Source organism: Sorghum bicolor, chromosome 10 (assembly GCF_000003195.3).
Source record: "Sorghum bicolor cultivar BTx623 chromosome 10, Sorghum_bicolor_NCBIv3, whole genome shotgun sequence".
Taxonomy (NCBI): Eukaryota; Viridiplantae; Streptophyta; class Magnoliopsida; order Poales; family Poaceae; genus Sorghum; species Sorghum bicolor.
This window is the reverse complement of record NC_012879.2, coordinates 58868135-58882839: the sequence shown is the minus strand read 5'-3', so window position 1 is coordinate 58882839 and position 14705 is coordinate 58868135. Positions and strand designations below refer to the sequence as shown.

At 41.7% G+C, this 14705-nt stretch overlaps 2 protein-coding genes across 2 annotated transcripts; both read left to right on the top strand.

Annotated features, from left to right (window-relative positions):
• On the top strand, positions 635-6851 carry LOC8065556 (serrate RNA effector molecule). The gene is made up of 12 exons (XM_021449094.1): positions 635-1083; positions 1180-1265; positions 1610-1664; positions 3393-3467; positions 3555-3629; positions 3739-3786; positions 3903-3971; positions 4052-4852; positions 4946-4994; positions 5705-5940; positions 6028-6222; positions 6380-6851. The coding sequence occupies exons 1-12, from the start codon at positions 692-694 to the stop codon at positions 6579-6581; spliced, it is 2283 nt and encodes a 760-aa protein (XP_021304769.1). The 5' UTR covers positions 635-691; the 3' UTR covers positions 6582-6851.
• LOC8065555 (disease resistance protein RPM1) lies at positions 9883-13959 on the top strand. The gene is made up of 3 exons (XM_002438899.2): positions 9883-10084; positions 10708-13494; positions 13679-13959. The coding sequence occupies exons 2-3, from the start codon at positions 10731-10733 to the stop codon at positions 13771-13773; spliced, it is 2859 nt and encodes a 952-aa protein (XP_002438944.2). The 5' UTR covers positions 9883-10084; positions 10708-10730; the 3' UTR covers positions 13774-13959.

The window sequence follows — 14705 nt, the reverse complement described above, 5'->3', positions numbered from 1 at the left end:
TATGAAGAGAGTATGTATTTAGAACAAAAGAGTACAATAATACTCCTTTACACTTCTTCTATTCCAAATCATAATATGTTTTGTCTTTTCGATATACTAATTTTACTATGTATCTACAAAAGATAAACATCTTATATTTTGAAACTCAAATATACAAAAAGTGCTAGTATTCTGTATCTGAGGGCCTATTTGGGTTTTTTTTTTCTGAATTTTAGCTAGCTACAAACTATTTTAGCTACTCTTGAGTGACTAGTGGAATTAAACTATTTTAGTTCATTTTTAGTCAGTGTGTTTAAAAATTTAGTTACTAAATTGACTAAAGTTTAACTAATTAAACTTTATTATCGAGGGGACCAAACAGCCCTGAGTCACATGGTGACTAAGCTGCTTTGCAAAATAAGAGACATTTTTATCTACATCCCCTCTCCTCTCCACGTCAAAATTTCCTTGTGACGGGCTCGGTATTGTTTTTTTATTTTTTATTTTTTTAATAGGGACGGGTTCGTTCAAGGACAAAAGACAGGGAAGCTGTCCTAAAACAGCGAATGATCTAGAACCGTACACGTGTCCATCCGTCAATCTCCATCGTTCCTAACGCCAGATTTCTAGACCCTTCCTCTGCGCCTGCTTTCCGTCCCCAGGCCAACTGCTCGACTGGACTCGGCTCCAAACCCTAGCCCCCACCGCGCGAATGGCCGACGTGCTTGACCCCGCCTCCGACGCGCCGCGCGCGCGCCGACCGCCGCCGCCTCCCCCGGACAGCCCGGAGGACCCCTCGCCGCAGCTACCCCCGCCTCCGCCCGGCGGGCCCCCGGCGGCGAGCCGGAAGCGAAGCCGCTCCCCGCCGCCGCCGCCGCCGCCTCCGCTCGGCTCGTCGCGGCCCCAGAGGTACCGGGACCACCGCGGAGGCGGCGGCGGGCGGGGCGGGAGCAGCCCCAGCCCTCCGCCGTACCGGGGCAGCCGACGCCACTCGCCGCCCAGGAGGTCCCCGTCGCCGCCGTTCAAGCGGTCGCGGAGGGACGACGGGTACGACCGCCGCGGGGGCCGCAGGAGCCCGCCGCGTTACGGGTACGATGATAGGAGGTGAGGGGCTCTGGCTCAATCGTCCGTCGGGGGAGTTTCTTTGCGCGGCAAGTGTTTGCAGGTGGGTACTGTGTGCTTACCGTGTGGGTTGTTCAGGCGAGGTTATGACCATGAGAGAGGTGGAGGCAGAGGTGGGTATGAAGATGACAGGAACCATGGCAGATATCTGAACCGTGCTCCAGGTGAGGACTATTCTCCTGATGCAAAGTTCAGTTGTAGGAATATATTAATAATCGTGGTAATAGAAGATTTAGTGTAACAAATGTGAATATAAATTTTTAAATTGAAAAAGATGGAGATCTCTGTGTACTAGTTATTAGTTTGTTTCTTCTTGGTGTGACTTTACAGTACAATGTTGATCACATGAACCTTCTCAACTTAAGTAGTTATATGTTCTCTGCTTCTATATAAAATGGCTGCTTTTAGCTTTCATGGCTTGTGACAAATAACTTGTGACGAATGACTTCTTGTTATTTGCTTTATGATTTATGATGACTATCACTTGACATGCAACTTCTGTACCCAGATTGGCCTGATTCAGGGTATGGGGCAGCCAATGATGGTCCAGGGGTCACCCAAAGGTACTGATGCTGTAACTAATGACTCAGAGACATTTTTTTGTTTGTTTTTTTGACTCCTCATTATGAGCCACTTAAATTTTGTCCTTGTGGGGTATTGGTTGCTATCACTGTGTAAGAGTCATCAGAACTCATCGCTGCTCGTGGAGAATTCAAATCAAGCCTCATACTGTCAAATGCTCTATGCATTGTTAACGGATAGAGAATCTTCTCAGAAAATTCCCCATATTTGATGTTTGGAAGCAAAGGATGTGGATAGTTTATCTGGCCAAAGTTTCTGTCTACTTTATAACCTAACTACTCTTATTACCCACCACCAGCAAGCCTTCACCCTTTGCAGTTTGTACTACTACAACAAATAGCTTCCTCCAGTATACCACTAGTGTATGTATATATTGAGATGCAGCTATATACTCAAAAGTAGAAGCCGTATATGTTTTGGATGCAGTCAAATGGAGAATCTGATGAGAACATTCTCTATCCGTTAACAACCAATTGGCAGAGGTTTCGTTTGGAACTCACAAGTGTTTTTTCCTTCACGGCCTTCACGATGTAATATGAGACCATTCACATTTTTTCCCCCAGCATATTTCATTATGCATACATTTATATTGGCAATTACTAGGTTCACAATTCAAAACACTTCAGAAATGTATACTTCTGAACAATATTGGTTCCTGTATTACTGCAGTGAAGCTCCTAATAATTGATGACACCTCTTTAGAAGAGGGACATGAATGTATACTTCTGAACAATATTGGTTCCTGTATTACTGCAATGAAGCTCCTAATAATTGATGACACCTCTTTAGAAGAGGGACATGAATGATTCTTATTGCCTAGTATAGCATGGAACATTGCAGGTCGTTGTTCTCTTAAAAATGGGCTGCCTAACAATTTTGCATGCTGTTGAGAGTTGATTTACTCTGCTCTTTCTTATTTAATGTTTTGTATGTTCATGCTTGAGCTAACTTAAAGGAAAATCACAGATCACTACTCCCCATGATTAAATTTGTTGTATCCTGCCACCTATGTAATTCCATTTCCCCCCTATTTCACTCATCTTTAATTTTATCCACCAATGAATCATATGCAAAATGGGATGATGCCATTTTACTCATCTCCTTGAAATTCTTAACATCAAATGGAAAATAAGGAGTATTCTTTTCCACTACAATAAGTAAATAAATAAGATACAGAATACCATTGCGTGCCTGTGTTCAATAAAACTTAGTGTCTACCGTTGGAATTAGGGACCTATAGAATCATGTAAATTTTGATTGGGATCCTTATCACTCTAAACAATTCTCTCTCAAAGTTCTCATAAAAACACTCTGGTTTGAAGACCTCATATGAACTCCATTGCAAGTGGAAGCATGCCAACTTGACAAGTGAACAACACTGAAACAAATGAAAGCTTTCTTATTATGATACTCTTGGGTTTGGACAGGCTTACAGCTTACCCCTCAGGGAGGCCAGGAGGTATTCATTTGATGAGATGTCTGAGCTAATCCAAATGAAACAAATCAATGATTCTTACTGAAGATTACAGTTGCATACCAAATTCTTATCCATACATTTTATGAATATTTATGAGCACACATTTTTCTGTAATCTTCCTATTTGTTTAAGTTTCTGGAGCTATCCATTCTAACATTACAAAAGTATTAGAACATAATTTGAGTTTGTGGCAACATGTTTTTGTGATCTTATTAGTTATGAATCTTTCCAGGGAAGGTTTGATGACGTACAAACAGTTCATGCAAGTTCTTGAGGATGATATTTCACCAAGTGAAGCTGAACGCAGGTAAGCCAATAACAAAAGAACACTTTGAGAAATATAATACATGTGCCCCATCGTGTTTCTGAACAACTTTTGTGCTTTGTTACCCAGATACCAAGAATATAGAACTGAGTATATCACTACTCAGAAACGTGCTTATTTTGATCTCCACAAGAATGAAGATTGGTACGTTCCAAGAGATTTTATTTCAGACACTAATTGTGCTCTTTAGGTATGCAGGAGTTACATATGGTCCACTCACTTATTTGTCTTTTGTGTTTGCTTACACTTGCAGGTTGAAAGACAAGTACCACCCAACTAACTTATTATCTGTTATTGAAAGGTGGAGTTGCATTCTGTGTGGACTTTGGCATTGTAATATCTAGGACATGATATGTTCGTATCCATTCAATGGTATCCTTCCAGCTCATCTTAACGATTTATTGTCGGTTTATGCAGGAGGAATGAACGTTGCAAGGTTATAGCAAAGGATTTCTTTCTTGATTTGCAGAATGGAACTCTGGACCTGTGAGTTTATTTCCGCATTGCTTATGTCATGATGCCTTTTTATGGATGAGCTGTTTATATCTTGATATCCTGCTGAACAGAGGCCCTGGAATAACTGCGGGTGCCGCAAGTAAACCTGGTGGTAGTGATGGAAATTCTGAGGATGATATGGACAATGACAAGAGAAGAAAGCATGGCAAAGATTCCTCAAAAGCAACTGATTCTCTTTCTGGTGCCCCCAAGGCTCATCCAGTTAGTTCTGAATCACGTCGAGTCCAAGCTGACATAGAGCAAACTCTAGCTCTCGTACGTAAGCTTGACGCTGAGAAGGCCATTGAGGGCAATGTACTGTCAAGTTGTGATCATGACAAGTCAGATGTAGACAAATCGCACATAGGATCTATGGGGCCTATAATTATAATCAGAGGTTTAACGACTGTCAAAGGCCTGGAAGGCGTTGAGCTCCTAGACACTATTCTTACCTATTTATGGCGTATTCATGGCGTTGATTACTATGGCACGTCAGAGTCGCATGAGGCCAAGGGCCTTCGTCATGTGAGAGTAGACAGTAAGACTTCTAGCACATCTGATGTCAGTGCTGCTGATTGGGAGAAGAAGCTGGATACTTTCTGGCAGGAAAGACTGAATGGTCAGGACCCGTTGGTCATACTTACCGCCAAGGACAAAATTGATGCAGCAGCTGCTGAAGTTTTAGAACCTCTTGTCAGGAAAATCAGGGATGAAAAGTATGGATGGAAATATGGCTGTGGAGCCAAGGGCTGTACAAAACTTTTTCATGCTCCTGAGTTTGTTCACAAGCATTTGAGGCTCAAGCATCCAGACCTTGTATTGGAGTCAACATCAAAAGTTCGAGAGGATCTTTATTTCCAAAACTACATGAAGTATGTATATGTGATGCTCTATGTACAGCTAGAGAACATTATCATTGAAGTTTAGGAGGTGATACTTATCTAGTCCTTTCATTTTTTAAACAGTGATCCTAATGCACCAGGTGGAACCCCAGTGATGCAACAGTCTGCACCAGTAAGAATAAAATACCCCACATTCTTGCTGTAATAAAATTTCTAATCTACCAAGTATAGCATTATTCTGACATATCATATGTGTCTGATCATAATGATCAAAACTTCAATTAGAGTAGGTTGTTTGTGTCATTGTTGACACACTTCTTCTCTGGGGGACGTTCTGAAAATCTATTTTTCTGCTTCACATATAATCATTTTATGTGCCATTTTGCTTTCATGCAACTTACGTTAGGAGCTTTTTTTTTCTTTTATTTTCTTTTGGTGATGAACATTGTATTGTTTGTGCCTTTTTGTTATACCGACCCATTGGACCAGAGCTCCAGTGCACATTGCCAATTTTTGAGGGCGAAATGTTATGTCCTTAGGGATGTAGCTAATGCGTGTGCATGTTGTGGATTGTGAATGAATGGCTGACTGCTTACTTGCTTGGGTGAGGAGTAAAGGATGGCTTAGCCTTTAGCAGCCCGGGGACTCACAAAATAAAGTAGCTGAATAGTCAATTAATGAGTTCTGTCAACAGTCTGCCTTTTTTGGATCTTCTGCTAAAAACACAGGGAATTCAAATTAGGATCATTATAATTTTGTATGTTTAGTAGGTGTGCTGCTAACAAAATGTATCAAATACAGGAGACTGCTGCCAAATTTGATGCTTATTGAAGTGTGAATTGGGCCGACATCTTAATACATGATCCAACTTCTTATTTTCAGGACAGAGGAAGACGGAGACCTAGCATGGACAATCGTCTGAAATTTGACCGTGGCAGTAACAGAGAACATGATAAATCTGAGAGAGATGGAGGCAGATATGGTAGAGGTGATCAGTCTCCAAGCCGTGATGGGCCTGATGATCAGATGTTTGATGGTTTCCGTGGACGGTCCTCTAATGGTCCTTTTGTTGCTGAGTTCCCCCCTCCACCGATATTGATGCCAGTACCTGGTGCTGGGTAAGTGAAAAGGCATGCATTTCAGTATATTTTGATTGCAATTATGGACTGCTAAGTGCTAACTACTGTGATCACTATTGTTTTCAGTCCCTTGGGACCATTTGTTCCTGCACCTCCAGAGATAGCGATGCATATGCTGAGAGAGCAAGGGCCACCTCCTCCGTTTGAACCAAATGGCCCACCACATGGCAACACAGGAATGCTTGGACCAATGATGGGTGGCCCAGCACCGATTATAGCTATGCCTCCAAATTTCCGCCATGACCCTCGTCGTCTGAGAAGGTTTACCCCCAACTCCAGAATCTCTTTTTTCCTCATGTTTGTTTGCTCTGATGTTCATATCGCTATTTTGTTGCTGTCAAGGCTAACTATTTCTTTTGTTACGAACTTAAAAAATGGCACTGTACTTTTTAGTGAGATTTTTAGTAATGGCATGTGACTCATACCTGACTTTGGTTGCAGTTATAACGACCTCGATGCCCCTGATGAGGAAGTTACTGTCCTTGACTACAGAAGCTTGTAGGTTCGTAAAGTTTCCTCCGTGCTCCCATTGGAGAATCGGGTTGCCTTCTCTTATGAAGACAGAGATGGAAGGTTACGTACAAGTAAACCAATTTTTGGGTCACCCTGTAGTCTGTTAGATTTTGTTGTAACTTGAATGGCTGGAACTTCAATATTTGCTCTTGCTCCTGTCGAACCATATACTCCGTGAATGCACTGCTGTTACTACAGTTGTTAGCCAACTTTTTTTTGACACAATGCTGTAATATTCATTTACAAACATTTTTTTAATTTCCGATTGCTGATTCGAGCTGAATAAATATAGGCCTCTGTTTGGAACCTGGGTGTAGTAGTTGTACTGAGCGATATGTACTTCACCACCTTCTGCAATGTGCAATTTCTCTTGAACATTTTTCTGCAATCCATGACTCTTGTCAGAACGAAGACTTGGTACTGGCTGTTGAACAGTTTACGAGCAATAAGGTCAAACTCTTGTCAACTCGCAACTTGTACGTATTAGCAAAGTTTTCTATCCTGGCCTATGTGCTGACTGCTGACCACACCTTATGACCTGAGCGGTGATACTGTAGCCAAAGTGTGTTGCACTCATTGACGTGCATGATTTTGTTTTTGTCACGTAAAAAATATGAAAAGAAACTTGTGATGTTATGATTTTATAGGAAATATGGGAATTTGGCCTTCTTACCTTGGTCCTCTGCAGCTGTTGGCGAGGAGGGCCCAGTTTCACATGTCTTAAGGCTAACGTATTTTCATACATCTTGAGGTGTACACAATGGCGTATTTCAAAGACGAGAATTTGGCCATCTTAACCGTGGTCCTCTGCAAACTTGTGACGTGATGCGCTCGTCCGGCGGCGGCACGGCTTGCTCGACGCGGTCGCTCGCTTGTATGGCGGCGGCACGGCCAGGCTGCCCCACCCACGTGTTTGCCTAGTGATGGAGCGGGTGGCTCAGCGCGGCTGCCCTCCCCCCACACTTGAACTCGCTTACTCAACGCCAGAGATAGAGAAGAGAGAGAGAGAGAGGAAAGGAGGCTATGGAGAAGAAGGCTGACGCGTGGGTTCTATGTGTCAATGAGTGCGAGAGGGAAGAGGAAGATGGCAGTCTAATCCATATGGATATACGGTACCCTCCGGCAGTGGGTCCAAATCGTCTCTAGACGTATATAATGGCGTATCTCAAACATATGTAGAATTATAATTATAATGGCAATAACATAATTTCTTGATTAATAACGGTGTGCTTCAAAAACGATAAAATTTATAATAGCACAGATCCGATTAACCCTATTTTTAATTCCTCTGATTTTGAAGCAGGCGATCTCCATATTCATAGTATACAAATTAATATTTTAAAAACAAAAATAGACATAATGTTCAATTTAAAATCCAAGCAAGAAATAGTATATAAAAAACAACTATTTGCAAAGCCTATCAATGAACTCGATCCCAACAATTTATCCCTTCTCTTTTCCTATCGACCAATAGGTATTTGCAATGTTGATCCTTACTTCCTATTCAAACTCAGAGTACCGACTTTTTAAAAGGGAAAGGGTCGTATATGAACTGTGCTCGTTTGTTGTTATGTAATGGAATGCACTTAACATATAGTACTTTTCTGGGCATGCCAGATCCCTTCCACTTTGTAGTTCCAAATTTGTCTGCGTATGTTGAATGAATTAACTGAAGGAGTATATCTGGTGGATTTTTTTTATGGATCTGTTTTTTGTGCTTTAGTTTTTTCTATTATTTTATTGAATTTTAAATACAAGTTTGTTGATGTTGCAATCTGCACTCATCTTTAAATTTATCTTCTCTGTAACTGCTACTTTGTTGACATTTCAGTAAATAACTTCATATTTTGCCCTCATCTTGCCAAGAAGTATGGCTCTGGTGCAAGATTACTGGGAGGCATAGCTCCGCTAGGCGGCGCCTAGGTGCGATTAGGCGCTGGGCGAGGGGTAACCGCCTCGCCTAGGGGGGTAGGCGGCATCTGGGCGCTGCACGGCGCCGAGGCGGTCGCAGAGCTGGGCGAGCCATGAAATTTCGCCCCCGCAGGCTGATGGCGCGGCGCGGAGGCGGACGACGCGGCCTTTTGCACGTGTGTGGATGGCTTCGGCCGTGGAAAATCACGCGAAATCCCCGCCGCCTCCTCTGTCCTCGTGCTCCACCACCGGCTGCTACCCCGCCGGCAACTCCTCCCCTGCTCATCTCCCCTCCACCGCCGGTAGCTCCTCCCCTGCTCCACTTCCTCTCCCCTCCCATGTTCCTCACGGCGTCTAGGGAAACGCCTAGAACGCCTAGGCGCGATTACTCCTGCCTAGGCGTTAGGTGGAGGGTCACCGCCTAGAATGCGCCTATCGTCTAGCTGGACTTTGCTGGGAGGTTTCAACAATAAACAGCCACCGGAGCATTGAGTAAATCATCAAAATTAAAAGTAAAGGCAGGAGCTCTGCTGCTCAATTAAACAGAGAAAAAAGAGTTTTATGTACGAAAAGTACCCGTGGTGGCAAACACACCGGTCCTAGGACTCAAGGAAGAACTCTCCCTCGTTTAGTGGGTTTAACCTATGACATCACCCTACAAGTGCGCCTTTTGCAGATCATCAAAATGATCTTGTCCATCTTGCCAAAACTCTACACGAGTGTCTTTTGTGTAGTATTCCCTCTGTCTTAAATTAAGTGTTGTTTTTGGTTTTCGTGTCACAAGTTTGACTCGATTTGTAGAAAATACGTATAATATTTGTATCTCTAAATAAATTTATTAAAAAAACTAGATTTAAAGATCTTTTCAATAATACTAATTATGTAATATAAATATTAATATTTTTAATATATATTTAATCAAAGTTATTTCTTGGAAAGCGAGAACGATAATTATTTTGGGACTGAGAAAATGTGTGTGTTACTCATAGATTTTGGCCCTTACTGGTGAAATGTCTTTTGCGTAATATTTAGATATCTAGGCGTTGAGAACGAAACTTATGCAAAGTTAGAAGATCGTGCATTTAAGGATTTCCTTTTTGTTTTTTTTGTATATATTGAAACCTATGAGCGAAATCATTGACTCGTTATGTATCATTGACTCAACAACAAATTTCTGCTCTAGGCCTTGTTTAGTTCCGAAAAGTGAAAAAATTTTGGTACTGTAGCATTTCGTTTGTTTGTGACAAATATTATCTAATTATGGACCAACTAGGATCAAAAGATTCGTCTCGTGATTTACAGCTAAACTGTGTAATTAGTTTTTATTTTCGTCTATATTTAATGTTTCATGCATGTGTCACAAGATTTGATGTGACGGGAAATCTTGAAAATTTTTGGTTTTCATGAGAACTAAACAAGGCCCTAGTTTTCCAGTGGCTTTATCACGGTCAATCTGGAGGGGCTGTGCACAGGTCAGACGGTAAGACCTCGTGACCTGAGCAGCCCCGTTGACTGAGACTTGACGTGCCAGCCCTGGTGTGCAGCGGTCTCGGCTTGGTGAGGACGGTGAAGACTTCATATGAACTCCGGCGCGGAGCCTCGTCGAGGAGGCAGGAGGCTCAGTACCTCATCCAGCGAGGCCCTCAGACTCGCCGTCGATCTCCTCGACTCCCCTCTCCGTCGTCTTATCGCGGCGGAGGTAAGTTCACTTCTTGCTCCTCTGCTCCCCCTACCTGCTACATGACTACATCATGCTAGGGTTCGATCGCCATTGGAGACAGTGGTAGGGTGTTTCTTGCGCTTATTGTATCATATCCCTACTGTTATCAATCCGTACTTCCATAGCAGGACGATGCTTGCTCCTGTAAGTGTATTACATTGATTAGTGTGGGTTTAAGTAGGGGTAGACAGAGAAAAGTGAAGCAAAAATGTGCACTGGAGTTGACTAATATTTGGTGTATTTGGGAGAAGGCATGTACTTATATTGGGGATTGGAGGAAGTGCATTTTGAGCAAATGGAAACATGACAGATGTGCTGTTCGGGGTACTAGAGAAGAACCACATAGGTTGTGGGGATCTTATACTCTTGATGAGTTCCCTGATTGGTCTCAGCACATAAACCTCGTCCATTACCTTATGTTTTGGATTCTCTGCGTGCTAACCTGAAAATACGTCTGTTCTTATTTTGTGGTAAATCTTGGCCGTTTGATTCTATTTGGATTTGATGTTCCTTTGATTTTGAACAAATCGATATGTTCACCTGACTAATATTCCATTTACTAATTCCAAATTATGACAGAGCTCTGTGTGAATCTTGTTCAGGTATAAATTAGGTGAATTCAGACATGTCAGATACCCTATTTGTAGTTCTCAGGAAAGTTGCTCTTTCCCTAGGAGAACGAGCACTAGAGAGGATCGGCACAGAGGTGGTTGAAGCTGCACCAGTTTTGACAGATTTTGAACATAGCATGAAACAAATAGAGGCCGAGCTTTTGATTCTGCAGGCTTTTATTGGTCAGGTTGGGGCGCAGAAAGTTGATGACAAAGCATTCGATGCCTGGCTGGACCAAGTGAGAGGTGTTGCCCATGAGGTAGAAGACATTATGGATGAGTATGTTTACCATGCTGCTCAAGCTGTGGATACTGGCAGCTTCTTTAAGAGGAAGTTCCGTCAGATAAAAAACATAGTAGCATGGCAGAGGTTCGCTAGCCAGATCAGTCAAGTAGAAGCTCGAATTCAGAGGCTAGGTGAAATCAGGAGTCGGTACGGCATCTCAGTAGGTGAAATAGACAGGAGTAACAAGGTAAGACGCCCCAATCAGCTCTTTAAGTCGGATTCTTCTTACTTAACAGATAACTCTGAAATAGTGGGGAATGTTGATGAAATTGGAAGATTGACACAATGGCTACTCGAGGACAGACAAGATCGAATTGTCATTGCGATCTTTGGTATGGGAGGTTTAGGAAAAACTACTATTGCAAGCAGTGCCTACAAGAATCAGAAGATCACAAGAACTTTTAACTGTCACGCATGGGTTACTGTATCTCAGACTTATCATGTTGAAGAACTACTAAGAGAAATCATAAATCAGCTAATAGATCAGAGAGCAAGCATGGCAAGTGGTTTCATGAGCATGAGCGGCATGAAACTAGTTGAGGTAATACAAAGCTATTTGCAAGACAAAAAATATTTCATTGTTTTGGATGATGTGTGGGATAAAGATGCTTGGTTATTTCTGAACTATGCATTTGTCAGAAACAACTGTGGAAGCAAAGTGCTGATAACTACTAGGAGAAAGGACATATCTTCTTTGGCTGTTGATAACTATGCCATTGAGCTTAAAACTCTTCAATATGCTGAATCCTGGGAACTTTTCTGTAAAAAGGCGTTTCGTGCATCAAGAGATAACCAATGTCCGGAAAACCTTAGGTTTTTTGCAGAGAAAATTGTTGATAAATGTCAAGGATTGCCACTGGCTATTGTAACCATTGGAAGTACTCTATCATACCATGAATTGGAAGAGGAGCGGTGGGCATTTTTCTACAACAAACTTAGCTGGCAGTTAGCTAACAATCCAGAGCTGAATTGGATTTCTAATGTTCTGAATATGAGCTTGAATGATCTCCCAAGTTATCTGAGGAGCTGCTTCCTGTACTGCAGTCTCTATCCTGAAGATTACAAAATTAGAAGAAACGTGATTTCCAAGCTTTGGATTGCAGAAGGTTTTGTGGAAGATAGAGACGATGGAACAACAATGGAGGATGTTGCCAATTATTATCTTACGGAGCTTACTCAGCGTTGTCTTCTTCAAGTCATAGAAAGCAATGCATGTGGAAGGCCTAGAACATTTCTTATGCATGATCTTGTGCGAGAGGTAACCTCCATCATTGCTAAAAAGGAGAATTTCGGTATTGCATATGACAATGCTAGTATAAATCAAGTTTCCCGTGAAGCTCGCCGCTTAAGCATTCAAAGAGGTGCCCAGTCCTTATTTTCTTTAAAAGGCCACCGACTCCGCTCATTTATTTTGTTTGACCCTGAAGTGCCATCTTCTTGGATACATGATGTCTTATCACACTTCAGACTGCTGAGGGTCCTGTGCTTAAGGTTTGCCAACATTGAACAAGTGCCAGGCATGGTAACAGAACTGTATAATTTGCGTTATCTAGATTTTTCTCACACAAAAGTGAAGAAGATACCAGCATCAATCAGAAAACTTAGGAACCTACAAGTTTTAAATCTCAGATTCAGCTATGTGGAGGAGTTACCATTGGAAATAACTATGCTAACTAATTTACGACATTTATATGTGTCTGTAGTCTATGATCTGCAAGAAAGATCATTGGATTGCTTTAGTGGTACAAAAATTCCTGGTAATATTTGCTGTCTAAAGAATCTGCAAGCTTTACATATTGTCTCAGCCAGCAAAGATTTAGTTTCACAATTGGGAAACTTGACTCTGTTGAGAAGTTTGGCTATAATGAAAGTACGACAAAGCTACATTTCAGAGTTGTGGAGCGCTCTGACAAAGATGCCTAACTTGAGCAGGTTGCTTATTTCCACATTTGATATGGATGAGATTCTTGATTTGAAAATGCTCAAGCCCCTACCCAATCTGAAGTTCCTCTGGCTCGCTGGAAAGTTGGATGCAGGTGTTCTTCCATCAATGTTTTCTAAGTTTGAGAAATTAGCGTGTTTAAAGATGGACTGGTCTGGTCTGAAGAAGGATCCTATTATCTCCTTCTCTCACATGTTAAACCTAGTTGATTTGCGGCTCTATGGGACATATCATGGGGAACAGCTAACTTTTTGTGCAGGTTGGTTCCCTAAGCTCAATTCTCTGCAATTAGTTGACATGGAACATCTGAAATGGATTGAGATCGAGGACGGGACAATGATAAGTCTGTATCATCTGGAACTTGTTGGTTTAGGGAATCTAAAGGCAGTACCTACAGGCATCAAGTACCTTAGGACACTCCACCAAATGTTTCTGACAGATATGTCAAAGGGATTCATACAAAGACTGGAAGAAAGTGAATCAGTTGACAATTTCATTGTCCAACATATACCTAACATCCATATTTTTGACTCCTCTGATTCTCAAGCAGGTAATTTCCATGTTCTGTGCTAATTACTTGATGAAACAACTAGTTTAATTGTCATAAGGTATTTTCATAAATTTAGGCTAGGAAAGATCAATTTTAAAGCAGATCAACACATTCTCTTTCTTGTTCTCAGTAGGTGTTCTATTATTTATACAGTTGGGTAATCCTATTTTGTTGGATATTGCAGTAAATAACTTTCATCTTGTGCCGTTCCTTGCCAAGAAGTACGGTCCTGGTGCAGCTAAGTATGCCCCTACATACTGGGGCTCATCTGGCACATAACAGTTCAGTGGCGGCTTGCAGTAGGAAACATGTAATTTCTTTGTGCAACAACTATTTCAAGAGTGAAATATGCAGTTCATCATCACTGTGTGTATTGTGTGCGTCATATACGGTTTCAGTCCTGTGAAATGATTTTCTCGTGTCAAGAATGACAGGTTTAAATCGATGCTTAAATATGCAGCGAAAGCAGTTTTCCGTTCGATCCATATGATTAACGTTTTGCTTTCTGACACTAAAAATACTTTTTAGTAGCTGAAACAAACATATTCTATAAGGGTCTGTTTGGAAAAGCTGCAACAACTCTAGATAAAAAAAGCAACTTCAGATCCAGTTTTCCAACCCAAACACTCTTAGATCCACACGGATCCATGGATCTGTCTTAGATCCAAGGATTTTCGTGAAGCATCTTAGGGGTGCTTCGTAAACAAACTCAGATACCCGTAGAGTTAAAAAAAATTACCCACCACTACCACTCTCTTTCTCTTTCCGTGTCAAATCAGCACACAGATGAGCGCCCACGTCCTAGTGTTGTATTGGTCATGACTAAGTGGCTGTGCCTAAGCCTCGCCGCCGTCATCCGACCATGGTCACACCGTCCTCGCATCGCGGCGAGAGATGAGAAGGTTCATGTATTTTTTATTTTAGACCCTAGATAATTATTTATAATTACATATAACTCCATCTTAGTGTTGGAGGTCTCCAAATAGGTTAGTAGAACATCGGGTCTACGACAGAGTTGCTCCATGGCAGATCTAGGTGTTATTTAGACCTGGAGCTCTGCTGAACAGGTCCTAAATGTTTTTAACACTGTTTGTACAAGCCATGACAACTAAGAGTATGTTTGGTTGGTTGTATATTAAAGTTCTTTGTTTTTTTGGCTGAATTTCTCCCATGACAACTAAGAGTATGTTTGGTTGGTTGTATATTAAAGT